The following is a 27,765-nucleotide window of genomic DNA, read 5'->3' on the forward strand; positions in this document are numbered from 1 at the left end:
ATCTATAACTCTGTACTAAACACTGACACAGTGAGCTCTAACAGACTACTGTAATGGTGACAATCCACACTAAGTACACTAAATTGCTTTTTCCCTCTTTCCTGGCCAAATTTTCCATTGGCCCTTACCAATCATGGCCTCCTAATAATCCCCCTCTATAAATTGGCTTCATTACTCTGTTCTCCTGCCCACTGAGAGCTGGTGTGTGAGGAGAGTACTGGTGCACTATGGCTGCCGTCGCATCATCCAGGTGGGGCTGCACATTGGTGGTGGTGTAGGAGAGTCCCAATTACCTGTAAAGTACTTTGAGTGGAGTGTCCAGAAAAGCGCTATATAAGTGTAAGCAATTATTATAATTATTATTTCCTTCTCCCTCTCTTTTAGATGTGGGCCTGTGCTCTAGGCCACCAGGGGGCAGCAGTGTTGCTGTACCGCTGGAACAGCCTGGCTCTGGGGATCCCAGATTCACTGGGTCGGCTGCCCTTGGCGGTGGCACGGTCCCGGGGTCACACACGGCTTGCTTGTTGCCTGGAGGAGCTGCACCGACAGCAGGGGGCATCAGGGGGTACTGAACCCCAGAATTCACTGTGGAGCACAGCTACTGAGGAGCTGCAGACCCCCTCGCCTCTATCCACCAGCCCCGATACTGGTAATGGATTTATAGATGTACAGTATATGTGCACTGCATTACTGTAAATTAAGTTTTCAAACATTGTGTTAAATTGTGTTTGGAATCTCACTATTTCTGGGTTTTATATATTTACAAAAATATATATATTACAACCTGGAATTCGTCATTTTTAATTCAATTAGCCCAGCATTATGTCCCATGTGGTGAGAGTGAGACCCTGTGCACACCCTCCTCTGACACCCCCTGTCAGATCACTCACCCTGGGACTCTGCACAGAGCCTGACAGGAGAGTGAGGACTGTGCACACCCTCCTCTGACACCCCCTGTCAGATCACTCGCCCTGAGACTCTGCACCGAGCCTGACAGGAGAGTGAGGACTGTGCACACCCTTCTCTGACACCCCCTGTGAGATCACTGGGACTGCACAGAGCCTGACAGGAGAGCGAGGACTGTGCACACCCTCCTCTGACACCCTCTGTCAGATCACTCACCCTGGGACTCTGCACAGAGCCTGACAGGGAAGGTGAGCTGACTGCAGTGAGCCCCACACCCTTCACCGACTATACTGTGAGTTGGTCGGGACCCAATCACCCACAGGGGGGCGCTGTTGTATCACAAGCTGTTAGCCTCTGGCTGACTCTAGCCCACCCAGCCCTGCTAATTGCTCACTTGGGGACCCCGGTTCACAGTGGGTCCGGGTGACAGAGTGTAGACAGGAGCCATTGCTGTTCAGACTGATGGGGCTCGACCTGCGCTCTGACTGTGTGTCTTCACTAGGCATTCCTTAGTGAGCTCTTGTACCTGAGTGTATCGTGCCAGTGCTCAAATTTGTTTCTATGAAATCTGTTGCCTCTCATACTGATAACAGTGTCCTCTTTCTTCCCCTCTCTGCCTCCCTGTCTCTCCCTCAGGGCTCAGTTCTTCCAGCAGTGTCCCATCCCCCAGCGACCCGCCCTCCCCCTCCCCCAGCTCGGCTTACTCCAGCAGCTCCCTCCCCCAGGACACAGCCATGGACACCTCCCCCTCCCTGTCCCCCTCCTCCCCGTCCCCATCTCCCACCCTCGCCCTCCCCCTCTCCCTGCCCGAACCCTGGGACCTGCCCCACAACCAGGCCGCTGAAGCCGGGGACTCGGGGCTGCGCTGCAGCTCGGGGGACCCCTCCTTCCTCATGGACTATGAGCTGGACTCCCAGCCACCTTCCGGGTTCCCCCCTGCCTCGCACGACCCCCTGGAGGCCGAACTGCTGAACTACAGCGAGAACGCTGAGAACGAGGGCTACCTGCCCTCAGTGGAGGTGCTGCAGGTACGTGGCGTACAGGAGGTCCCCCAGGTTCCCCGACCTTTCTGCTGGCCTTAGCTGGCTTGTCAATCTGATTTTCACAAGTCTGGCCAGGATCCTCGTACCAAACACTGCCCCGTGGCAACAGTTAAACCTGGGATTTCTTATTGCTGGATCTTGCCCAGCAGGACATGGGATGCAGATTCTGTTCTGTTCTGTTCTGCTGAGTAGAGTTTCACATTCAGGGTTACACAACGGGGGTTCCTGCCTCAAAGGTGCACCCTCGACTGTCCCTCAGGTTGACATGGTGACGCTAGCAGAGCAGATCATTGAAGCCACGCCAGAGCACATCAAGCAGGATGAGTTCTCGCCCTCCGAGTCACCGCTGCGCGAAAGGAGGGAGAATCCCGCCATCCATGACACCATGCCCTGGCTGGCCCGCTACCTGGACACAGTGGACACCATGCCTTCCCTGTCACAGCGGGACAGGTAACACTGGACACCCGTTCCCTGTCATGGGGAGAGATTAAAAACACTGGAGACCCCATCCCCTGTCGCAGCGAGACAGGTGACCACTGGACACCCGTCCCCTGTCACAGCGGGACAGGTAACACACTGGACACCCCGTCCCCTGTCTCAGGGGGACAGGTTAAAAACATTGGACACCCCATCCCCTGTCACAGGGGGACAGGTTAAAAACACTGGACACCCTGTCCAAAATAACTGGCCAAGCTGAAAGCCCAGGAAGGCCAGGCTCTATGACTGGAGTGCTCAGGACTGGGGTGTGAGCAGTATGTTCTGTGTTCTGATGATGACGAGGGCTTTTTTGATTGTATTGAGCAAAAAGATGAGATGGAAAAGCAGAAAACAGTAGGAAGAATATAAATCATTGCTCTTGTGTACTGAAAGGGATGTTATCATAAGAATGTCACTTCTTCTCTTCCTTTCCTCTCTTGCACTCCGTCTCACTATGCCTTCTTCTCTCACTTCATCACACGCCTCCCCTCCTTGTCTCTTCTCTCCTCTCCATTCTCTCCCCTGTCTCTCTTCCCTCCCCTGTCCCTCTCTTCTGCTTTAGGTGTGCCTGCCCAACACCTCCCCTCAGTCGCCCCCCCTCTCCCTTGAGTGCTTTGGCTTTGCAGAGACTCCGCCCCCCCAGCAGTGCAGCATGGGCAGAGTTTCTCAACGCCTCAGCCAATGGGAGGATGGAGCGTGAGTTCGCCCTGCTCACGCTGTCCGACCATGAGCAGCGTGAGCTGTATGAGGCAGCGAGGATCATCCAGACCGCCTTCCGCCGCTACAAGGTACTGGGATAATAGATACTGTAAAATACAATACAATTATACACATACTCTGCCAGTACAGTGTGTAAACACGCTCCTGTACTCTGTACTGTATATACACCAGTAAACTGTACAGTATACTCCTGCACACTATAGCATATAGCATGGCTTCATGAACACAGCTATATTCTCTGTATTCGCCGAAACATTGTTCATTCCTTCTTCCTTCTTTTTTTTCTCCTTCCACCTGCCTCCATATCTACCTCACTCTTTTTCTGTCCCTTTCTCCCTGTCTGTCCCTCCATCTCTCTTTTCCCTCTGTCAGGGTCGCAGGCTGAAAGAGCAGCAGGACATGGCGGCCGCAGTCATTCAGAGGTGCTACAGGAAGTACAAACAGGTAGGGGCAGAGGTCTGCACAGCGCCCCCTGTCCATTCTCCACCTGAACAGCAAGCAGCGGGCAGGGGTCATTCTTAGTGGAGGTGCTCTGGCCAGTGTCTGGGCAAGATTCAAGGCAGCTCCTACTTGGAAGGGGGATAATTGAATCCCTGGGTCTCTTTAGTTCTGCAAGTCAGTGTCCATGCATGAGTATATCAGTCCCTCAGTGTGTCAGTGTGAGTGCATCAGTGTGTCAGTCCCTCAATGTGTCAGTGAGAGTGTGTCAGTGTAACAGTCCCTCAGTGTGTCAGAAAGAGTATATCGGTATATTATTCAGTCTGTTATTTAGAGTGTGTCAGTACTATATATCAGTGTGTCAGTGAGAGTGCATCAGTATATTAGTCAGTGTGTCAGTGAGAGTCCGTCAGTATCTCAGTCAGTGTGTCAGTGAGATGAAATGCGACAGTATATCAGTCAGTGTGTCAGTGAGATGAAATGCGACAGTATATCAGTCAGTGTGTCAGTGAGATGAAATGCGACAGTACTGTATATCAGTCAGTGTGTCAGTGAGAGTGCATCAGTATATCAGTCAGTGTGTCAGTGAGATGAAATGCGACAGTATATCAGTCAGTGTGTCAGTGAGATGAAATGCGACAGTATATCAGTCAGTGTGTCAGTGAGATGAAATGCGACAGTACTGTATATCAGTCAGTGTGTCAGTGAGAGTGCATCAGTATATCAGTCAGTGTGTCAGTGAGATGAAATGCGACAGTATATCAGTCAGTGTGTCAGTGAGATGAAATGTGACAGTACTGTATATCAGTCAGTGTGTCAGTGAGAGTGCATCAGTATATCAGTCAGTGTGTCAGTGAGATGAAATGCGACAGTATATCAGTCAGTGTGTCAGTGAGAGTGCATCAGTATATCAGTCAGTGTGTCAGTGAGATAAAATGCGACAGTATATTAGTGTGTCAATGAGAGTCCGTCAGTATCTCAGTCAGTGTGTAAGTGAGATGAAATGCGACAGTATATCAGTCAGTGTGTCAGATGAAATGCGACAGTATATCAGTCAGTGTGTCAATGAGAGTCCGTCAGTATATCAGTCAGTGTGTCAATGAGAGTCCGTCAGTATATCAGTCAGTGTGTCAGTGAGAGTGCGTCAGTATATTAGTGTGTCAGTGAGAGTGCGTCAGTATATCGGTCAATGTTTCAGTGTGAGTGTGTTAGTATTATCACTCAGTGTGTCAGTGTGAGTGCTTTAGTGTACAGAATCAGTGTTTCTCTCACTGTGACTTCTGCTGTTTGTGTGTGTGCGCTTTTTGTGCTTGCTAACAGCTTACCTCTCCATGACTAACCCACACTAACACACCCTGTCTTTCTCTCTCTCTCTGCTAGCTAACATGGATAGCACTGAAGGTAAAGTCTAACCTGTATCACTGCGTGCTTGTTCTCAGTGGCTGTCTCCAGTTGCTCAGGTCCCTCGCTCCCACACGCTCACTGCACCTCCTGTGTCTTTTCACTGACAGCTGTGTTTGTTTCAGTCACAGACATAAAATTGTTAGTATTGTCTCAGTGCCCCGGAATTAGTCTCAAAGTCAGAGCTGATCCTGGTTTCTGTGGTGTGGAGCAGATTTGTGAGAAGCGACCCCCTATCCCTGTATGAGGCGATACTATACACTGCAAGTTAATTCCTCCCACTGCCTACAGTTCATACAGCTTGCTTAAGGTATAACACCTTAATCAAGGAGACAACAGCAGTGTCCTCACTGGAGAATCAAATCCCTGACCTTCTGGGAACAGAGTCCCTGTAACCCATACAGCCCCTTACAGCCCGGCAGTAGTGATGGGGTAGGGAGGAGAGACACAGAAGTAGCAGATCAGAATACACATTGACCCGGAAAAGATATTACAGCAGAACAGGTGTAACAGGTTAGAAAATGTTGTAATGGAAGTAATCGGAGCGCAGCAGATCAGTTGTGCCCCAGCCTCAGACTCTGGCAGCCTCGGTCAGTGAGTGTGTGTCCCTTAGTGCGCGTGTGCAGTGTGCACCAGGATGTCTGTGCCTCACAGGTGAGATGTGGTGAGTCAGTTTAAACACTCTTCCACAAAGGTGGAATTGCTGAGTAATTGCACCTAACTTTTCCCCTTTTCCCTGACAGTACGCCCTGTATAAGAAGATGACGCAAGCTGCCATTCTGATTCAGAGCAAGTTCCGCAGTTACTACGAGCAGAAGAAGTTCCAGCAGAGCCGGCGGGCGGCAGTGCTGATCCAGCAGTACTACCGCAGTTACAAGGAGTATGAGAGGCTGAAGCAGGCCCACCGCACCAACCCCTCCAACACCAAGATGAAGTGAGTGAGACACAGGGAGGGAAGGACAGAGAGAATCAAGGAGTGAGAGGAGGGATGGCAGGTGGGGAGGGAGAGAAGAGAATCAGGGAGGATGAGAGAGAAAAGGAAAGTGTGTCTTTCTGACTCTGTCCGTTCATCCTCAGGGGCTCCTTCCTGACAAAGAAGCAGGACCAGGCGGCTCGCAAGATTATGCGCTTCCTCCGGCGCTGCAGACACAGGTATCTCTCCATCTCTCTCTCTTCCTCTCCTGCTGCAGACACAGGTATCCCTCCATCTCTCACTTCCTCTCCTGCTGCAGACACAGGTATCCCTCCATCTCTCTCTCCTCCTCTCCTGCTGCAGACACAGGTATCTCTCCATCTCTCTCTTCCTCTCCTGCTACAGACACAGGTATCCCTCCATCTCTCTCTTCCTCTCCTGTTGCAGACACAGGTATCCCTCCATCTCTCTCTTCCTCTCCTGCTGCAGACACAGGTATCCCTCCATCTCTCCCTCTACCTCTCCTGCTACAGACACAGGTATCCCTCCATCTCTCCCTCTTCCTCTCCTGCTGCAGACACAGGTATCCCTCCATCTCTCTCTTCCTCTCCTACTGCAGACACAGGTATCCCTCCATCTCTCTCTTCCTCTCCTGCTGCAGACACAGGTATCCCTCCATCTCTCTCTTCCTCTCCTGCTGCAGACACAGGTATCTCTCCATCTCTCTCTCTTCCTCTCCTGCTACAGACACAGGTATCCCTCCATCTCTCTCTTCCTCTCCTGCTGCAGACACAGGTATCCCTCCATCTCTCTCTTCCTCTCCTGCTGCAGACACAGGTATCCCTCCATCTGTGTCTGTCTGTCCTGTGCCTGTGCTTCTAGGATGGGCTCAGGGTTGTTATGATAATAGAAAGATGGAAGCAAATAAAAAAAAAGGATTAAATGAAAAGAGACTAAGAACAAATGAGTAACAGGAGGTAAGGTGGTTTAACACAGAAAACACTCAGAGCAGTTCATTGATTAAAATTTGACTCTCCTGCTCTCTCTCGCCCCCTGCAGGATCAAGGAGTTAAAACAGAGCAAGGAGCTGGAAAGGATGCAGAAGAGGGGATTAGCCACATAAACCTCACTCCATCGCCACCTCCTTCGCTCCAGTATAAGGCAGGAGGTCCATTTCTCCCCCCTCCTCTCTCTCCATCACTTCCCAGAATGCACAATTTCCATCCTGGGAAGTACAAAGAGGAGAGAGAAGAAGAGAGGGGCGAGGGGAGATGGTGTCTGGCACATTTGGAAAGCGTGTTTCTGGTTTGGGGGGGGATCGGCTGGCATCTGAGCTTCTTGGGCTGCAATGCGGGGAGACCATGTCCTCTTGGAAGCGGAGGTCTTGGCTCAATCCGGGGGGGGTGGGTTCTGGTTCCCCCTGTTGCTCACTAGCTGAAGGCAGGATCCTGGGTCTAAACCTGGTTTGCTCCTCCTCCAGACCACCGAGCGGCCTGTCAATCCGAGGGCATTGTGCCAAGATGTCTGTCTGTGACCTTGCAAATTAAATCTTTGTCAGTTACCCCGACCCTGCATACCCCCTAAATTTAAACATTTCCAGTCTGGAAATCCAAACTGCAACATTCAGACAGGCTGTGAATGGGATCTTCTGAACGGACCTGGTCAGAGTGATCTGAGCCCGGTCATGGAGGTGCTGGTATAATTGTGGTCACTTGCAGCCAAAGACGTGATCAAACCAATTAAACCAATAACGAGCTCTTCAATTGAATTAGAGCCGAGTTGAAACTGATAACCTGCAGGCGCTCACCAGCCCTCAGGGACCGGGACCCCTGACTTGTCCCTCTCCTGACTCTTCCTCGCCGATGTCTCCCTCGTCCCACTTTCCTTTTTGGACAGTCTGAGGAAGTGAAGGCAGGTGTGACGGGGGCCTGACGGTGGAGAGAGAAGGGAAGGAAGAGGAGGGGGAGGGGAGGGAACAAGACTGACACACTGACTCACTGACACACTGACTGACGGTCTGACACTGACTGATGACCAGACACACGGACTCACCAACACACTGACGATCTGACACTGACTCACTGACACACTGACTCACGGTCTGACACTGACTGATGACCAGACACACGGACTCACCAACACACTGACGATCTGAGACACTGACTCACTGACACACTGACTGACGGTCTGACACTGACTGATGACCAGACACACGGACTCACCAACACACTGACGATCTGACACTGACTCACTGACACACTGACTGACGGTCTGACACTGACTGATGACCAGACACACGGACTCACCAACACACTGACGATCTGAGACACTGACTCACTGACACACTGACTGACGGTCTGACACTGACTGATGACCAGACACACGGACTCACCAACACACTGACGATCTGACACACTGACTGACAGTTTTACACACTGACTGACAATCTGACACACTGACTCACTGACACACTGACTGACAGTTTTACACACTGACTCACTTACACACTGACTGACGGTCTGACACACTGACTGACGGTCTGACTGATAGTCTGACACACTCACTCACCGACATGGTGACTGATCACTGACTGGCTTACAGACACAGATGACTGGCTGACACTGAGACACCTCACTGTAATTGACTCTACAACATACTGAGTGACTGATACCCTTCACCATGAATTAATTGTGAAGTCTTAATCCAGCAGTGCACTTGGTTTGTTAGTTGAGCTCTGTTAATTACTGCGTTGGTTGTAACTGGACCAGCGAGGAATCGCTTATATTCACCTGAAGTCTTAAACCACAGATTAGCTTGATTCCCATACTGCCTACCAGTCTGCACGGGGGGGGGGGGTTGTGGAGGGCGCAAGGCTGATTGGAACCCCATCTCAACCTTTGACCTTCTTTCAGAGGGACGTAAAATAGGTGCAGCACCACTGTACTGTATTGAAATGAACAGGAACAAAATTGTAAAATCTTACATCAGGAACCCTCTGATGGACATTCTCTTGCTCTGTAGCACGCAGTGACCCGATTCCAGAGGCAGCTGTGTGCTGTGGCATTCCAAACACTCGGCAAACCTGTAGCTATGGCTACAGTATATGTTGAGAGAACAGTGAGATACCCTGTCTGTGCTAGACATGGTACACAGCTGCAAGACTGTGATCCCCACAGTCCCACCTATATGTGAACCCAGTGTTCACCACACAGGGCAACCAACTTTAAAAGTCCCTGGTGGACACTTGTGATGTAGCGCCCCCTGGCGTCCTCTGCCTGTCCATGGCAGTGTGTTCCCTATGGTCCTGTGGACCTAGTCTCAGGGCAGAGCACCCAAAGCTACAGTGATGTAAAGCCTGACAAGAAGGTTGAAACCCCATTCATCAGACGTTCCTGGAGGGCTTACTGGTTTTTCCGACAGAAGTGTGTGAATGCTGTTTCATTACTGGATTGAGGCAGTGCAGGCAGACTCCTCCCCCCCGCCCACATTCAAGCCACTCATCACAACACAGGCAGCACCGCCCCCACTGGAGGGTCACTGCCGATTGGAGAGGCGTGTCCCTCAGCAGTAGCACCGCCTGCCTGCCAGCTAGTGAGAAGCATCACTTCATTAAGTTAAATTAAGCTGTCTTTGTTTTCCCATTTTTTAAAACTGAGCATTGCTAGTTAATTGTTTTTAATCATGTACCTGTCCAGCTGGAATTTGCCTCTGTGCCTCCAAGCTGTTGGCCCCTCCCACCTGCCCCATTTCTCCTTCGGACACGTCACCCAGCCCAGGGCAATCCCAGACAGCGATCGGACTAGTCACATGACCCAGGTTTGAACCTGCGACATCTGGATGGCAGAGCCAGTACTCAATACTAGATCAGTGTAAGACTAATTGGTTGAATTTTACAGTTGATAGTTTAGAAGACGGTGCTGACTTGAGCCTGGAGGAATGCAATAGGTAATTGGACTAATTGAGGAGCCCAGAGTTTAGCTGGGACACAAGGCCAGAGACTCTACGGTCCTCCAGGAGCGGATTCTGATGATTCTCCTCCAGGTATTCCGTGTTGTTTTCCCTCTGCTTCTCTCTCTGGCTCTTAATTGCATCATTGAATTGATAATCTGATAGATAAACTACCTTTATAAAGTTGCAAATTTCAAGATGCCTATGGATACTTATGGTGTAGGTCAGATGAAAGGAAATTACAAATGTCATAATTAGCAGATTATTACTTAAATCTGGTGGTTCAATTAAATAAAAGCACAGCTGGAACAAAAACCCATAGACACTGAGGTGTCAGGATGTAGGACTGGGGAGCCCTGCTTTATTGGGGAATATTGGTCAATATTGTCAGATGGAGGCCCAGTTGCCCGCAGCTGATTTGTCTGGGTCTTTATCCTGTTGTACAGTAAAGGGATTCTGGAAACACCAGCCGAGAGAATCTCAAAGGTGAAAAAGCCTAGATGAAACTAAGGGAAAATAATGGAATATTGCGTTTAAAAAAGTTCAAAGTAGTTTTAAAAGTGCAGTACCGTTACCTTTTTCACTGAGGTGTTTTGGAACTGGATTTTGTGCATTGATTGTAGAATCACATGCACACCATTTTTTTAACAAAAAAACAAAAAGAATCATTTCAGATTCCTGACACAGTGGTGTTCACATAGCATCTGGCATGTTTTCAAAGTTGTGACAATGGCCTTTCCAAACAGATAAAACAATATTAGCATACATAAAAAGGTAAGGTCTTTCAGTCTCCTGAGCTCTGAATCCAGATTCTGCTCAAATATTATCCCGTTTACACTGTCCTGTCAATCTGGATTCAGGCTCTTTGCACTGTACTCCGAACTCTATCCTAATCTGGATTCGGGCTATTCACACTGAACCCCCCACATAGACAAACCAAAAAAAACAGAAGTCCTGGGTCTTTCCAGTCTGCAGGAAAATTAAAGCTCTGCACTTCTCAAACACCACAAAATTACAAAACTAATCAGATTATAGGTATATACCAGTAATAACAGGATTAGGGCTTTAGACTGAGGATTGTAAAACTGAATTGGGAAAGAAAATGAATATGCATTACTCTGTACATACTGTAAAATACTGAGATTAGATTTGAGTATATATTTAAAACAGCAAAAAATACTGAGCTTGCTTGGTTGTTCTGGAGAAAATACTATTTGTCAGTTTTATTCATATTGCTGTTGATTATAATGGTGACGCCGACAGCGTGCAGCTGTTGACAGAGGAAGGCGTGACCGAGCCTCTGCATGTGATCGTGTGAGTTTGCATCGGAAATCACGCGTGTGCTCCATATACTGCTGATGTTCAAATATATATATATATTTATATATAACTTATGTCTTTTTCTGTACTGTAAATGGGTTTTCTTGCACTTTTTTGCATTTGTCTAAGTTGAAGCTGTTTTAATTTTTCATAATGATATTAAATAATACTGAAACTCTGTATCTGTGGTGTCAGGTCTTTGGTCATCCCCGTTCAGGACTTTCTGTAGATTCCCAGTGTCTGGTGTACGAAGTGTAGTAAAACCAGGATAATCATAGCCTAGTCTGGAACTGGCCACTGGGACTGTAGTCTGGACTGTAGGAGCTTCACTGACTGAGACACCAGTCCCTGGGACTGCAGTCTGGACTATGGGGACTCCAATTGCACTCCGATCAAGCCCCTTCACCGACTGAGCCACCAGCCCTTGGACTGTAGTGTGGACTGTAGGAGCTGCACCTGCTCCCCGGTTGTGTCTTTACACAATGGGTAGCGGGAGTCTGGAACAGGTTCCTTTGAATGCTGTAACTACTGTTGTACCCAGTGTTTGTAACAGGCCACTCCAATCCAGCTCCTGTTTTAAAATCCAGCTGTGCCCCCAGATACTGGAGCGCTCCATAAGAATAATTGGATTAGTCATAACCTTTACTGTTAAAAGCATTGGAATTGCTTGAGATTTTATGTGAGCTGTGAATTTTATCATTTAAAATCTGCAACTTAGCATATTTTTAAAATGATTGCAAAAGCCCAATTAAACAATTAGTTAAATTAAGAGTTGGATTACGTAGCAGATCTAAGATGGAACAGAAACGGGGAGATGCTGGGGCCCCCAGCACTGGGAGGTTCTCTTCTACACACTGGTGATTTTAGGGTGATCCAAAAGGCATGTACCCTGGTTCCTAACAGGCTGGAATCGCACAACACACCTATTAAATATGACATCTTTATTAATTCAGACTGCCTAAATTTCATCATCATAAAAAAACACCTGACTGTACAGGATTCCAGGGTGTTCAGAACGTCAGCGGGCTCGTTCAGACTGTGGCGAGGACTGGGCCCCACACCCACAGAACGTGCGGAGCACACTGCCACAAACGCAGACAGCGGTGGAGTGTGGGTTCTGGTGTGGGGGTCTCAGGGATACCTGCGAGGTCAGCACCCTCTGGTGTCCAACAAGTTTAAAGTCCAGCTAGAGACAGGAAAGGTATAGCCACCAGCCTAACACCTTGTCTGACAGAGACAATAAAGGATCAGGTCAGGAGAACGCTTTGACACAGTGGTGACACTGCGCAGATTCAAGTGGCTGTGTACCCCATCCTTCTGCACGCAGAGCCACCAGGAACAGAGGTGGAAGTTGCACTGAGATGATGAGATGGTTGCTGGTGGACACTGGTGATGTAGCGCCCTCTGCTGTCCACTGTCTGTCCATGGCAGTGTGTTCCCTATGGTCTGTTTGGACCCAATCTCGCTGCTTCATAGACAAAGTGCAGTTTCCATTGTACATGGGCTTGAAATAAACCCATGTGTTTATACATACATACATATGTTGTATACAGTACATTGTCTAATTTTAATATACTGTAATCCTGGGGTACAAGTCTTTGAGCGCTACATAGGGTCTGTTGGTTGAAAAGTGAGCACTGGGGTCCCCAATAGAATGGGGTCACCTGTCCTCACACCCTGCTCGATTTCCTGTGTCAGAGCTGGTCCTGTAAACTGGTCTTCTCACTGCACAGTACACCAAGCCAGCTTTACACAGGTCTCAGATCCAGGAGGATGCAGGATCCAGGTGGCAGCCTGTATTCCCTGGAACCAGCTGTCTGTGCCTCTGCCTACCTGACTGTCTGCTTAACTGGGCTTCTCTAAGCTCGGTACACCATCTACTCCTCTGTCTTCTTGCCTCAGCACATCTGCCTGTCTGTCTTGAGTGAGTTCATTATGCCTGTCTGTCTGTGTTCATTTCTGAACTCAGTCTGCTTGTCCGAGTATCTGTCCCAGTGGCATCCTTGCTCTCCACCCCCCTCTGCTGGCCAACTACGTAACTGCTGTGCCCAACACACCAGGCAGGGGTCTGTCAGACTGCGGCTTAGAGAGACAGTCCTGCAGAGGCTACAGGGTGCCAGAGCCTCTCAGCAAGTCAAAGAGCTGGAGAACTGGTTCACTTCTACTGGTAAGTCACATAATCATTCCGGATAACAGAGTCATCCATCTCAGCATAGCTCTGTAGAGAGCAGGGTTAAAAATCCCTTCTATTGGTGCTCTGGAAAACACTGATGTTGGTTGCTTCCATGTAACTCTCCATTTTCTCCTTCCTTCTCACTCTCGAACCCAGGACCAGAGAGACAGAAGTGGAACAGAGTCTAGGTATGGGATGGGTGGAGCGCCTCAGCTCTGAAGTCAATCACAGTGACCCCCCTCAGCCGCAAGGACACCCCACGGACACGCTTTGTCTCCCCTTCCTGCGTCTGTCTGTCACCGGAGAAACACCATGGTCAGCAGACCTGCAGAGACAGAGAGGGGAGGGCAGAGAGAGGTCGAACAATAGCACAGCTACAGACAGAGAGAGGGAAATAGAGCCAGTCCAATCCCAGACTTCCCACACCTGCTGAAATCAGAACATCTTCCAGTTCTGCTGGGGGAGGAAAAAGAGATGCAGCCCAGTGTTTGATCTCCTGTCACAGCCTGAGCAACAGACAGTGAGCCTGTTTTGGCACCAGCGAGCGAGCTGGGTGGGAGACAGGGGTCTGGGCTGTGCCTGTGGAGGGACAGTGCCCACTCAGGGAGGAAGCGGCTCACTCGCTCACTGGCTCTCACCCAGGATGTAGGCGCACACCAGCTTTTGCATCACAGTCGCGCGGACGGCAGGCGGAACCAATGTGCTGGGTTCTCCGTGCAGGGGGAGCATGAGGAAGGCGACGCACACCATCCCGACCAGCACGTACAGGACGAAGAGACCAGGGGCTGGGGCTCGACCTAGACGGGCACAGTACAGAGCCTTACAACACTGTGGAGTCCTTGTTATACAAATGTATCACTACATAGCACTATACTATTACCATACAGGCCCTACCCCACTGTTTCTCCAACATACTGCAGGACTCTGCCTGTCCCTGTCTCCCAGCCTGTCCACTCCGGTCCCTCCCCCACTCTCACCTGCGTGGTTCTGCAGGCTGTACTGCTGACCCCAGGTGCCCAGCATGCCCCCCTGCATGACCGGTCTCTTCCCTGGGGGGTGCTCCTGGCTCTGGCCGCTCCCCGCTCCGGGCTGCAGGATGGCAGGCACCTCCTTCCACCCACCAGGGGCCCCCCCCTGGCCCCCGGCCCAGATCTCCAGCCGGAACCGGTCTCTGCGGCCTAGGTGATGAGAGCTGACGTCCCTGTGACGGACGACACTGAGGGGGAGAGACACAGCTGTCTGTAACATATGGTACTTGAACCCCCAGAGACATCGGCACGGTCAGCCCACTGACTGTCCTCTTCAGAATCAACAGTCCAACCAACCAGGGAGCCCATGTGGAAACTACCTGTAAGTGCTTTATGGAAAAGAGGCATCTCTTTACACAAAGTGTGGCGGGGGTATGGAACAAGCTGCCAGCCATGATGTTGAAGCCTGCACTCTGATTTCAATTAAAAAACAGCTGGATGAGATCAATCAACTACTAAAAACCAAGTGGACCAGGTAGGCCAAATGTCCTCTTGGATGTGACGTTTCCTATGTTCTTTATAACAGTAGGTTTCTATGTCCAAGGGAAAGAGACAGTTGATCAAACACTGCACAGAACAGAGTGAAATCCAGCTGTGATTACAGATTACTTCAATACAGATGTGTGCAGTGGTTCACTGGAATACAGATGTGTTCAGAAGAGGGGTTCACTGGAATACAGATGTGTGCAGTGCAGTGGTTCAATGGAATGCAGATGTGTGCAGTGGAGAGTTTCACTGGAATACAGATGTGCGCAGTTCAGTGGTTCAATGGAATACAGATGTGCGCAGTGGAGAGTTTCACTGGAATACAGATGTGCGCAGTGGAGAGTTTCACTGGAATACAGATGTGCGCAGTGGAGGGGTTCACTAGAATACAGATGTGCGCAGTGGAGGGGTTCACTGGAATACAGATGTGTTCAGGCCTTGGCTGTAAGGGACAACATCCCAGCTGCTCACATGTCCACACAGGAGCTGGGCTTCACGCTGCCTTCGGCGTCGACCACAGTGTAGAGAGAAGGAGCCGTGCACAACACTGAGGCAGAGAGAGAGAGAGAACACCCCATTACACCACTGTCCATCTCCGTCACCCTCCTCCTCCTGTCTCACTCCTTCACTGCTACAGCTTCCTCCTGCCTGCCACTGTCACTCCCCCTGCCTGTCACTCTCTCACTCCCCCTGCCTGCCACTGTCACTCCCCCTGCCTGTCACTCTCTCACTCCTCCTGCCTGTTACTCAATTCAATTCAATTCAATTCAATTCAATTCAAGGTGCTTTATTAGCAAGACCGATGGGTACAAGCAGTGTTGCCAAAGCAAATGAAAGTAATGATATTTACATTAAACAAAACAAAAATAGAAGTAAAATAAAATCTACAGACATATTACAGACATTTACAACAAAGACATATTATAAAAATGTCTTTCTCTCACTCCCCCTGCCTGTCATTCCCCTGTGTCTCCTGCCTGGGGTCACTGGTCTTGCTCACTCACTCTTGAAGCTGAGGGGAAAGCTGTATGGGTTGTAGAGGGTCAGCACTTGTCTGTGGGTGCTGCGCTCCTCCGCGAAGAACGTCAGCTCGGCGGGGAACAGGAACACCGGGAGCCTGTCGGGTCCAGGGGCGGGGCCGGGGGTGTGGTCTCTCTCCCACCCTGGCCCGCCTCTGCTCGACCGCTCCTGCCGCCTCATTGGTCCAGAGCCATCCTATGGCAGAGATTCGCGACAGACAGGAAGTGTGGAAAGGGACAGGTCTGAGTGTAAACAAATACAACTCAGCACAGCACCATCTGGAGGAGAAATTGGGTAATGGCACAAACATTATATAGCAATAGGGCAGACCATTTCAATGCATAATGCTTGCGACTCATGCTCATGCTAAAACACTCACCAACGTTTTATATACAACACTTAATATTAAAACACTACAGAATATATACAAGGTCTCAATGAACATGTCTGAGCCTCAGTCAGCAACATCACATCCTGTGAATGCAAGCTGAACTCTGTGATTCCACCATTGCTGGTTCCAGCAGGCAGATACAAAACCGGACACAAAAGGGAGCAGACACTAACACAGCAGTCGTGTATCTGGTATAAAAAACTAACATACGGGAGCCAGATTCATAGAGCAACTTCAGTGCTCCTCCACAGTTGTCCAGACCTGGACTGGATCAGACTGCTGTGCAACACTGACAACACTGTAAAACCTAGACTGGATCAGACTGGGGGGCAGTGGGAGTCCGACTGACAACACTAGAGACCTCGACCTGCAGTAACAGTCCAGCACACAGGGCTACACTGCAGGTATTAGAACCTGCACAGGCACACACAAAACACGGAACACACAGACTGACAAACGCATCAGGTACAGACAGAATCACACTGCATGCACATCAGGTAGATGCGGAACGGAGACGGAATGACAAAACTCGTCGACGGAAACACTGCGTAAACACAGCTCGTCGCCTGCATATCACAGACAGCAAACTGCCTCATAGCGACACGAGTAAGAACGCGTACATATAGATTTGCGAATTTGACTCTGGGGGTGGAAGGCTCTGCAAATCAATCACACTGAACCAATTAGGGGGGAAACTTAACATACCTGCGAGCTCTTACTTCCGACTCGCTGTCTTTGATGTGCCGACCGAGCACAGTTCCCGCCCTCCTCGCCCAATCACCAGCCGAGCACAAGCACTCCCCTTCTTCCATAAGTCAACAGGGACGTCAATCATCTTTGCATCCTCCACGGCTGTCAAAGCCTTCCGTGTGTGACGTCAGAGGAACCGAGGAACGCCCGCCCACCCATGCTGATTGGCTCTGTGCGCAGTAGAAGGCAGGACGGTGATTGGTTCGTTGTGTTTCACTAATTGTCCGTTATTCATTTTTTCTCCAAGCGCTTCAGAGTCCGCTTCCATTACGTGACAACAGCAAGATTACAGTAGAACAGTCCTGTTATAGCAACATACAGTGCAACAGCCCTGTTACAATAGTGGGTTTCATGTGTAGGTACATCATAACTGTGCTACTGAAATAACATAAGACTTTATTGATCCCGAAGGGAAATTGTGGCGTTAAAGCAGCCCAGCCCAGGAAAAGCAAGACAGACATCAGAATAGGCTAAAATTAAAATAACTACAGCATTAGAGTAATTAAAATGTATATAGAAAACAAAATAAAATAGAGTTAGGAAAATAGGTGTGTGCAAAATATGCAAATACTCAGTGTAAAACAAAGATGGGCAAAATGCACATATATATATAAAGATTGAAAAAAAGATCACTGTATAATCAACAAATTAATATTTACATCTCTTGCCATGATGCTGCTCCACCAGCGCACAACAGCGTAGAATATGGCTGTTGCCACCACTGATTCATAAAAAATGCCTCCTAAGAAAATAGAGTTGGCTCTGACCTTTCCTGTAAAGGGCGTTAGTGTTATCACTCCACCCCAGCTTATCATCCTGGTATGAGAGAGTATAAAATAATAATAATAATAATAATTGCTTACATTTCTATAATGCTTTTCTGGACACTCCACTCAAAGCGCTTTACAGGTAATGGGGACTCCCCTCCACCACCACCAATGTGCAGCATCCACCTGGATGATGCGACGGCAGCCATAGTGCGCCAGAACGCTCACCACACATCAGCTCTCAGTGGGGAGGAGAGCAGAGTAATGAAGCCAATTCATAGATGGGGATTATTAGGAGGCCATGATTGGCCAGGGACGCCGGGGTTACACCCCTACTCTTTTCGAGATACTCTGGGATTTTTAATGACCACAGAGAGTCAGGACCTCGGTTTTACGTCTCAGCCGATGGACAGCTCCTGCTTACAGTATAGTGTCCCCGTCACTCTACTGGGGCATTAGGACCCACACAGACCGCAGGGTGAGCTGTCCCTCTTTTTATATAAAAAGAAGAGTAGATTACATTTGGTAATGGTAGGATAGATCTGTTCTTAAAAAGGTAATATAACAGTATTAAAGTGTACAAAACTATTAAAAAGCATTAGTTTATTAGAAAGGTCACTAATGAGAGCAATTCCATTTGGCTCATTTGGCTTGTGTGCTGACGGCTACTGCTTCTCGTGTCCCTCTTTACACTGAATGAGTTATATAACTGTACCAGTCAGGGTACAGGAGGAGGGTAATACATTCCTGAATAATTGATGTTGAATAATTTAATACGGCAGGATCCTTTAAGGACTAGCGGGGGCGGGGCCAAGAAGGGGTCAGGCGTGCGCGCTCCGGGAGCTGGTAACCTCGGCGTGCCCGCCCCTCCGCGCGGCACACGGAGCCTCGCGATTGGCTGCCGGCGTCTGCGCTCCTGCGTGCGCGCGCTGCGGTGTCACCTTGCTTTTAAACCGGAGCTGGAGGCAGGGGTCTGGGCAACGTCAGGCTTTGCAGTTGCGTTTTCACTGCACCATGGCGGCGACAGCGGGGGCTAGCAAGCCCAAAACGTCCCCCAAATCCATCAAGTTTCTTTTTGGGGGTCTGGCCGGGTGAGTGGTGCCGTTGGCACGGCTGAGCTCTTTCCGCCTGGGGGGGAGACGCTCCGGTGCAGATTGGGGTCACAGCGCTTCCTGCGACAGGGAACAAATCCCGTTAGAAGCATGACGTGGTAAATTATTGCGTTATTGCTGCCGGGACTGGTCCCTGCGGTTGGGTCGGGTCTTGTCCTGGATGGGGGGGGGGTGCGTGTTTCTGTCGGGAATTAAGCTTTGCGCACCCGTGTGTGTGTGTGTGCGTGTGTGCGCGCACCCTGCGCTCCCCCCCTCGTGTGTATACTCTCCACAGCCCCTGTGGTGCCTCTTGTGTGTGCGTGTGCACTCTGTGCTCCCTCTGTGTGTGTGTGTGTACTGTCCACAGCCCCGTGGTTGCTCTCAGTTCCCCCGTGTGTATCTCAGGATGCCCGGCCTTGATCCCCTGTCCGGTCGCAGTTTTTGTCTGTTCCGCTCCCGAGTTCGTGAATACCCTTGGACACGAGTGTCCCATCTGCCCTGCAGGATTCCTGTTGTTGTGCACAGTGCTGTGCGCTAAGCTCTGCTGGTTTGGCTCCGACCCGTTTCTCCCAGGCAGCAGGTCTCCCAAGGACTTGCAACATAATATAAGATCCCTGTACTTGTCAGGATCCTGACGTGATGGAACAGGCCGAAAGGTGGAGTTCTGGGCTCCTTTGAGGAGTGTAAATGTCAGTCCGGAATTAAAGGGCAAAAGACATAAGACAGGTCACAAAGGAGAGGAGCCCATTCTGCCCAGATTGCTCCAGATTGATCCCAGGCTCTCATCCAGCCGCTTCTCGGAAACATCCAGGCTACTGGCTTCAACAGCACGGCTGGGCAGCTTGTTTCCCACTCTCGCCACCCTTTGTGTAAAGCATTGTCCCCTGTTCTCGGTTTAAAATGCACTCATGTAGTTTCCACTTGTCCCCTCTGGGTCAAGGATCACCGTTGATCGTGAAGAAAACCGTGACCTCCTGACCTCTCACGCAGGCACATCCGATGAAACTACATGGCCGCGTGGAAACGAATTGGCAACAGAGCATTTCTGTTCAGGATGTTTTTAAATCGCCCTCCAGAATTACAATGAATGAGGAAACGTGTTGGGTCAAGTCAAACCATGTGGGGGTGGTGACAAAGGTGTTTAATATTGGATTGATAAGTTGGTGTAATGGCTCGCAATCCTGGTGCTGGAGATCTACACTCGGGTTTTTGTTCCAGCCAAGCTCTCCATTACGCAATCGGCCCCTTCACTGACTTAATAACCGGATTAATTTGAAGTGTTTTCGGGTCTTAGACACGCAGGAGGTCACCTTTCAACTAGTGCATTTCGTCCGCAACACAAAATCCCAAACATCTGATGAGACAAAAATTCTCGCAACAGTTCCAGACAGGCAACTTGATGGTTAGAAGCTGGGCTGGAGTGAAAGCCCGGAGGTGTGGGAGCCTCCAGGAGCGGGGCCGGGGGCCGGGGGCCCCTGACCTCTGGGCGGCAGGAGGGAGTGCCGGTGTCGCCGCGACACAGCGTTTCACACCTGGGTCCTCCGCGCTCATGCTGTTTCTCAAGGCAGCGTGGATTCCTTTCTGACAGAATTGAGGAAATATCGCAGAGAGCAGAATCCAACCCAAAAAAATTCTTCTGAACAGCCTATGGGGAAAAAAATCTGCTATGAAGCAGAGCACGAGCTTTCTGGTTTGGCACGACCGCCATTTCTTTCTGTTTATTGGTTTTTATGGGTTGACTACCCTCAGCTCTTGTAGCTGTCTTGTGAAGATGTTTCCCTGTGGTCTCGTCTATGTCTGTACAGCCTGCTCTCCGTCCCCCTGTAGCTGCTCCTGTGCAGCTGGTGAAATGTGGACCGGATCAGACTGCTGTGAAGCGGGAGTGTGGTCGGTGGTCCTTGGGAGAGGGGGGTTCCTTGCGGGACGGTCCTCCTCCTCCTCTCACTCTCTGCCTCTGTGTGTGTATCAGGATGGGCGCCACGGTGTTCGTCCAGCCCCTGGACCTGGTGAAGAACCGGATGCAGCTCAGCGGCGAGGGCGTGAAGACGAAAGAGTACCGCACCAGCCTGCACGCCGTGGGCAGCATCCTGCGCAAGGAGGGCATCCGGGGCATCTACACTGGGTACGGGGCAACTCCTCACATGGCAGGGCAGCTAGTTCCAGGGGAGTTGCAGTTACCATGGCACTGGGGCAGGGAGTTACTGTGGGTCCTGGGACAGGGGCAGGTACCGTGGCACTGGGGCAGGGAGTTACTGTGGGTCCTGGGACAGGGGCAGGTACCGTGGCACTGGGGCAGGGAGTTACTGTGGGTCCTGGGACAGGGGCAGTTAACATGCCAGGTAGGGGTGTTTTGGGAAGGCAGGAAACTACCGGAGTGGGTGTCTGGGAAGTTGGATAATCTGTGCCCGGTGTATTCGATATTAAGAACGCAGGGCACGGCTGCAAGAGGGACCCCGAGACGCCAGGGGCGTGTCGTCCAGTGTCCGAGTGTGACCCCTCTGTCTCTCCTCTCTGGCCCCCAGTCTGTCTGCGGGCCTGCTGCGCCAGGCCACCTACACCACCACCAGGCTGGGCATCTACACGGTGCTGTTCGAGAAGATGACGAGCACCGACGGCAAGCCGCCCTCCTTTCTGATGAAGGCCCTGATCGGCATGACGGCCGGGGCCACCGGCGCCTTCGTGGGCACGCCGGCCGAGGTGGCGCTGATCCGCATGACCGCCGACGGCCGGTGAGGGCTGCGAAGGCGGGATCTGCTGTCCGCCCCGCGCTGCCGCCCCTCCTCCTCTAACCCGCTGACTTCTGTCTCCCTCGTTCTCCCTGTCCCCCCAGCCTGCCCCCCGCCCAGAGGAGAGGCTACTCCAATGTGTTCAACGCCCTGGTGCGGATCACGCGGGAGGAGGGCGTCACCACGCTCTGGAGGGTAGGCTGTTTCCCGCTGTGTCTCTGCCAGTCACGGCACCCCTGGAGTGTGCTCCCGCAGCCCTGTGCCCCTCTGTTCTACCGCTGCTCCCGCAGCCCTGCGCCCCACTCCTATACCACTGCTCCCGCAGCCCTGCGCCCCTCTGCTGTACCGCTGCTCCCGCAGCCCTGCGCCCCTCTGTTCTACCGCTGCTCCCGCAGCCCTGCGCCCCTCTGCTGAACCGCTGCTCCCGCAGCCCTGCGCCCCTCTGCTGTACCGCTGCTCCCGCAGCCCTGCGCCCCACTCCTGTACCGCTGCGCCCCTCTGCTGTACCACTGCTCCCGCAGCCCTGCGCCCCTCTGCTGTACCGCTGCTCCCGCAGCCCTGCGCCCCTCTGCTGTACCGCTGCTCCCGCAGCCCTGCGCCCCTCTGCTGAACCGCTGCTCCCGCAGCCCTGCGCCCCTCTGCTGTACCGCTGCTCCCGCAGCCCTGCGCCCCTCTGCTGTACCGCTGCTCCCGCAGCCCTGCGCCCCTCTGCTGAACCGCTGCTCCCGCAGCCCTGCGCCCCTCTGCTGTACCGCTGCTCCCGCAGCCCTGCGCCCCTCTGCTGAACCGCTGCTCCCGCAGCCCTGCGCCCCTCTGTTCTACCGCTGCTCCCGCAGCCCTGCGCCCCTCTGCTGAACCGCTGCTCCCGCAGCCCTGCGCCCCTCTGCTGAACCACTGCTCCCGCAGCCCTGCGCCCCTCTGTTCTACCGCTGCTCCCGCAGCCCTGCACCCCTCTGCTGTACCGCTGCTCCCGCAGCCCTGCACCCCTCTGCTGTACCGCTGCTCCCGCAGCCCTGCGCCCCTCTGCTGTACCGCTGCTCCCGCAGCCCTGCACCCCTCTGCTCCCGCAGCCCTGCACCCCTCTACTGTACCGCTGCTCCCGCAGCCCTGCGCCCATCTGCTCCCGCAGCCCTGCGCCCATCTGCTCCCGCAGCCCTGCGCCCCGCTCCTGTACCGCTGCGCCCCGCTGCTGTCCCGCTGCTCCCCCTGTCCTGAGCACTGCTGCTGTAGTCCTGTTGACACAGTATTTGTAGTGTGTGGCAGTGAATCCACCTCACTGGGGTGTAATTGCAGCGTGTTACAGTGAGTACATGATACTGTGGTTTTATTCACACATCGGTGCAACAGGATGGTGGCTCAGCGCTGCTGCCTCACAGCTCCAGGGTACAGTCCTGGCCCCTGGTGACTGTCTGGGTGGAGTCAGCATGTTCTTCCTGAGTTGGAGTGGGTTTTCTGCCACAGCCCGGAGACATGCCAGGTTGTTTGAGTGGCTCCTTCTATCTGCCTGTCCAACGAGGGAGGGAGCTGTGCTGATTGGGGTGGGTCTGGGGTTTTGGAGAAGAGCCGCATGGCGGTGCAGGCTGTGGCACATGCTTACAAACTGGTGATCCACTGTGTGTTTCAGGGCTGTATCCCCACCATGGCCAGGGCGGTGGTGGTCAATGCAGCGCAGCTGGCCTCCTACTCCCAGTCCAAACAGTTCCTTCTGGACACAGGTGGGACTCTCTGCCTTGCTAACACACTGCTGCTACTGTCCAGTGTGTCTGTATTAACCCCTCTCTCTCTCAGTCCAGTGTTAATGTACTGTAGTGTCCAGTGTGTCTGTATTAACCCTTCTCTCTCAGTGCAGTGTTAATGGACTGTAGTGTCCAGTGTGTCTGTATTAACCCCTCTCTCTCTCATTGCAGTGTTAATGGACTGTAGTGTCCAGTGTGTCTGTATGAACCCCTCTCTCTCTCTCAGTGCAGTGTTAATGGACTGTAGTGTCCAGTGTGTCTGTATTAACCCCTCTCTCTCTCAGTGCAGTGTTAATGGACTGTAGTGTCCAGTGTGTCTGTATGAACCCCTCTCTCTCTCTCAGTGCAGTGTTAATGGACTGTAGTGTCCAGTGTGTCTGTATTAACCCCTCTCTCTCTCAGTGCAGTGTTAATGTACTGTAGTGTCCAGTGTGTCTGTATTAACCCCTCTCTCTCAGTGTAGTGTTAATGTACTGTAGTGTCCAGTGTGTCTGTATTAACCCCTCTCTCTCAGTGCAGTGTTAATGTACTGTAGTGTCCAGTGTGTCTGTATTAACCCCTGTCTCTCTCCCTTATAGGGTATTTTGGTGATAACATTCTGTGCCATTTCTGTGCCAGTATGATCAGTGGACTAGTAACCACAGCGGCCTCCATGCCCGTTGACATTGTCAAGACAAGGTACGCTCTCCCTCTTTGCTTCCTTCTCCTACCTCTCCTTCCTGTCTCTCTCTCCCTCCTGCCTCTGTCTCTCTCTCCTTCTTGCCTGTCTGCCTCTTTCTGTCACTCACCTCTCTCTCCCTGCTGCCTCTCTGTCACAGAATCCAGAACATGAGGATGATCGACGGGAAGCCGGAGTACAAGAATGGCCTGGTGAGTCTCTGTCCCTGTTTGCTCTCCTCTCTTTTCCCTGGGTGTTGTCTCTGTGCTTTGAATTTTATAATGTCCTGCAACAGATGGGGCTCTGACCTTTAACGAGAGAGGGAGGAGAAATTCCTTTGGGCTAGGCTCAATTTCATCCTTTATATAAGGACACTGGCTCAAGGAGAAGCAGTGTCCTCTGTTACTCACTCTGGCAGTGCAGTGTAGAGTCCAGTGTGTCTGTATTAACCCCTCTCTCTCTCAGTGCAGTGTTAATGGACTGTAGTGTCCAGTGTGTCTGTATTAACCCCTCTCTCTCTCAGTGCAGTGTTAATGGACTGTAGTGTCCAGTGTGTCTGTATTAACCCCTCTCTCTCTCAGTGCAGTGATAATGGACTGTAGTGTCCAGTGTGTCTGTATTAACCCCTCTCTCTCTCAGTGCAGTGTTAATGGACTGTAGTGTCCAGTGTGTCTGTATTAACCCCTCTCTCTCTCAGTGCAATGTTAATGTACTGTAGTGTCCAGTGTGTCTGTATTAACCCCTCTCTCTCTCAGTGCAGTGTTAATGGTCTGTAGTGGCCAGTGGGTCTGTATTAACCCCTCTCTCTCAGTGCAGTGTTAATGGACTGTAGTGTCCAGTGTGTCTGTATGAACCCCTCTCTCTCTCAGTGCAGTGTTAATGGTCTGTAGTGGCCAGTGGGTCTGTATTAACCCCTCTCTCTCTCTCAGTGCAGTGTTAATGGGCTGTAGTGGCCAGTGGGTCTGTATGAACCCCTCTCTCTCTCTTAGGATGTGCTTGTGAAGGTGGTGAGGAAGGAAGGCTTCTTCAGTCTGTGGAAAGGCTTCACTCCATACTACGCCAGGCTGGGGCCACACACTGTGCTCACCTTCATCTTCCTGGAGCAGATGAACAAGTTCTACAAGATCTACTTCCTCGACTCCTAGAGGAGAGCCAGGTGGACAGAGGGAGCACTGGACACGGATAGATGGACAGACCAATATGTGTGGGGAGGGGGAGAGGACAGGGCAAGCTGACAGTAAACACAGGATCAGATCTAGACATGTCCGGGACAAGATGGGGACATTGAGACAGACAGAGAGTCTCTCTATCTCTCTCTCTATCTCTCTCTCTATCTCTATCTCCAAAGCTGGCATCACAGTCAACAGGCCCTCTCCTTCTCTTTCCTCCATCCTCTGGTCAACAAAGCACTTACTGGACACTGAGACCCACCCGTCCTCCTATGTTCAGCAATCAAGCACTTAATTGGGTCTGATTAATTGGTTAAATGAGACTACCTTTGGTAAGGGGGAGATGGAGAGAAGGCGAGACGGTTCTGCTGTATTTCTTTTCAAGGTGAAATGGATTGCTGTGTGTGAATGCCAGTGGTGTATCTGTCCTGTGAAGTGATAGGACTGTTCTGTAACATGATTTTGCACTTTTTCATACGTTGTCTTTGCCAGGAACAACTGTAGGAAGATCTTCATCCACTCCTGTTGCATAGCAGTCCCAGATATTAGTGTTGCCAGTCCATAGCTTTCATGTCCAATTCCAGCTGTTTCCTGCTGTTGAGGCTCTCGTATAGAAACAACATCAGGGTATGAAAGGTGACAGTTGTTACCTTATTTTCAGCCAAATGGCTCAAAGAGCAGCATGTGGAATTAAGATCTGAAGAAAGAAAGCAGGCTCATTTTCAGCAGTACAGTCTCTTCAAGAGCCACCTATAGCTGTTAAAACCAGCTAAAATCGGGAGTCTTATTATCATCCCTGTAAACCCTCAAGTGGTTTAGATTGCTGTGCAGTTGGAATCTCTTGTCCTGGTATCTCCAGCATTGCTCCTCGAGTGCCCCATCTAGCAAACATAAGTCGCCATTAAATCACCAGTTTCTGGTGGCACATAAGAGTACGCTGTTCGACCCAGCCAGCCCATTTGGCACAGTTAATTGACCCAAAGATCTTATCCAGCTCTCTGGAACCAGTGCTAGAGACCCCTGTACTGACTGGACCAGGGCTCTCTGGAACCAGTGCTAGAGACCCCTGTACTGACTGGACCAGGGCTCTCTGGAACCAGTGCTAGAGACCCCTGTACTGACTGGACCAGGGCTCTCTGGAACCAGTGCTGGAGACTCCTGTACTGACTGGACCAGGGCTCTCTGGATCCAGGGCTGAAGACTCCTGTACTGACTGTACCGGGCCTTTCCAGAACCTGGGCTAGAGAAACCTGCTAAAGTCAATCTTTGCTCTATGGTGCTTGTTTAGATCTGATAGATCCGCTGTAAACTGCTCTCTTCCCCTCTGGTTCCTCAGCAGAGCAGGATGTCCTTATCCAGCCTCTGCTCGGGGTGCTGTGTTGCTGCTGTGCTAAGTGTTCAGTGTGATGTCTCTCTTGCTCCTCTAGGGAAGGAGCTGAGCGACGCGTGTTCAGCGCCTTTTACTTTGCTGGAGTGCATCAGAGACATGTTCACTGCAGGGTATGCAGTGCACACGTCTCTGATGCACTCCAGCAAAGTAAAAGGCGCTGAACACGCGCTTCTCGCTGACTCTGTCTGGGTCTGGTTAAATACTGTATATACACATTATACCAAAGGCACAGGGACAGGGGGCATCAGAGTCACTATACAATTACAACAATCCCCTTCGCTCGCCGTTTCCGAGAAGCTTTCGGAACCTGGGGTCACCGGAACCGACCCGCGCTCTGTCGTTTCTGTTCTGCAGCAGGGCCCGTGCGCGACTCCCCTGGCGCAGGCTGATATTCACGCTCGCCCCAACCCCGGCTCTGGCGCCCCTGCTCTCAGTGCGACTGTGTCATCGCTCTCTCGCGGGGGTCGGCCTTGGCGAAAGCAGAGGGTGGGGTACGGACTGGACTTGAGCCTTCACATGGCGCCTTGGAACGGTTAAGCGTCGAGTCCGTCGTGCAATGTGAACCCCTCATCTCGGCGCCTCTGGGATTTCTGGGAGTTTATTTTTACGGATTTAACGGCGCAAATTCAGGAATCATGGAAAGCAATGGCTTTGCAGGAAGGGATGCAGCAGATATATATATATACACCCGGTTGTGTTGATCCTAGAATGTTAGAACAAAAATAAACGTTAAATCATTTTTTCCCTCAGTCGAGTGCCTGTTTCTTTAAGAGCTGGGTTGCAGGTTTGCTTTTCAGTGCCTGATTTTCACCGTCTGCCTCCACCTGCTCCGTTAGCTGTCCCCACACGTCTGCTGGCAGTGCTGCAGGCTGAACCGCCAGCTGCGCAGATGCCCAGGAAACCATTTTCCGCAGGGAAGAGCAAAGCAGGCAGCGAACGGGAGCTCTTCGGGGTTTTCTGTGGGACGGGAGTCACCGCCAGGGGGTCGGCGAGGGGATGTTTTGAGTGTAGAAGATTTCGAGACTGGAAACAGGAGGTGCTCCTTTACAGGGAGAGTGGTGGAGGTTGGGAACTGACTCATAAATGACCTACTTGAAGATGACCTGGTGTTTGTAACTTTTCTGACATTTTACATCGCCATAGATTTATGCATCTTAGGGTGAACCTCCTAGGGTAGGAGTTAAGGGCAGCAAAGAAGTATGCGTATGAGTATT

General features: G+C 51.4%; 3 protein-coding genes and 1 long non-coding RNA gene across 10 annotated transcripts in view; 3 read left to right on the top strand and 1 right to left on the bottom strand.

Annotated features, from left to right (window-relative positions):
• Positions 1-11,346, top strand: part of camta2 (calmodulin binding transcription activator 2) — a 46,513-nt gene extending 35,167 nt beyond the window's left edge. For 4 of the 7 annotated variants that reach the window (XM_088628424.1, XM_088628426.1, XM_088628428.1 and 1 more), the window contains 9 exons: positions 385-649; positions 1,543-1,934; positions 2,209-2,399; positions 2,989-3,214; positions 3,519-3,590; positions 4,965-4,985; positions 5,729-5,919; positions 6,063-6,137; positions 6,958-11,346. In XM_088628424.1, coding sequence (XP_088484550.1) covers positions 385-649; positions 1,543-1,934; positions 2,209-2,399; positions 2,989-3,214; positions 3,519-3,590; positions 4,965-4,985; positions 5,729-5,919; positions 6,063-6,137; positions 6,958-7,021 — 1,497 coding nt within the window. In that variant the 3' untranslated portion in view covers positions 7,022-11,346. The remainder of the gene's footprint in view (positions 1-384; positions 650-1,542; positions 1,935-2,208; positions 2,400-2,988; positions 3,215-3,518; positions 3,591-4,964; positions 4,986-5,728; positions 5,920-6,062; positions 6,138-6,957) is intronic. The other 3 variants (XM_088628427.1, XM_088628429.1, XR_015935828.1) reach the window with 2 other exon arrangements.
• Positions 6,144-6,847, top strand: LOC148672627 (uncharacterized). The gene is made up of 2 exons (XR_015935829.1): positions 6,144-6,223; positions 6,268-6,847. It is a non-coding gene; the product is annotated as an uncharacterized LOC148672627 (long non-coding RNA).
• Positions 11,347-12,092: 746 nt separating the features above from the next.
• LOC148672628 (motile sperm domain-containing protein 1-like) lies at positions 12,093-17,030 on the bottom strand. The gene is made up of 6 exons (XM_088628434.1): positions 16,970-17,030; positions 15,858-16,068; positions 15,325-15,400; positions 14,317-14,555; positions 13,978-14,136; positions 12,093-13,664 (listed from the first exon to the last, which is right to left on the bottom strand). Exons 2-6 carry the CDS (start codon positions 16,051-16,053, stop codon positions 13,636-13,638), a joined length of 699 nt encoding a protein of 232 aa, XP_088484560.1. The 5' UTR covers positions 16,054-16,068; positions 16,970-17,030; the 3' UTR covers positions 12,093-13,635.
• A 1,707-nt stretch (positions 17,031-18,737) lies between these two features.
• Positions 18,738-27,300, top strand: slc25a11 (solute carrier family 25 member 11). Its single transcript, XM_088628436.1, has 8 exons — positions 18,738-18,872; positions 20,842-20,994; positions 21,395-21,601; positions 21,703-21,793; positions 23,223-23,313; positions 23,913-24,012; positions 24,153-24,204; positions 24,982-27,300. The coding sequence occupies exons 1-8, from the start codon at positions 18,796-18,798 to the stop codon at positions 25,135-25,137; spliced, it is 927 nt and encodes a 308-aa protein (XP_088484562.1). The 5' UTR covers positions 18,738-18,795; the 3' UTR covers positions 25,138-27,300.
• The last annotated feature ends 465 nt before the right edge of the window (positions 27,301-27,765 follow it).

Source organism: Lepisosteus platostomus, chromosome 4 (genome assembly GCF_059453375.1).
Source record: "Lepisosteus platostomus isolate fLepPlt1 chromosome 4, fLepPlt1.hap1, whole genome shotgun sequence".
NCBI lineage: Eukaryota > Metazoa > Chordata > Actinopteri > Semionotiformes > Lepisosteidae > Lepisosteus > Lepisosteus platostomus.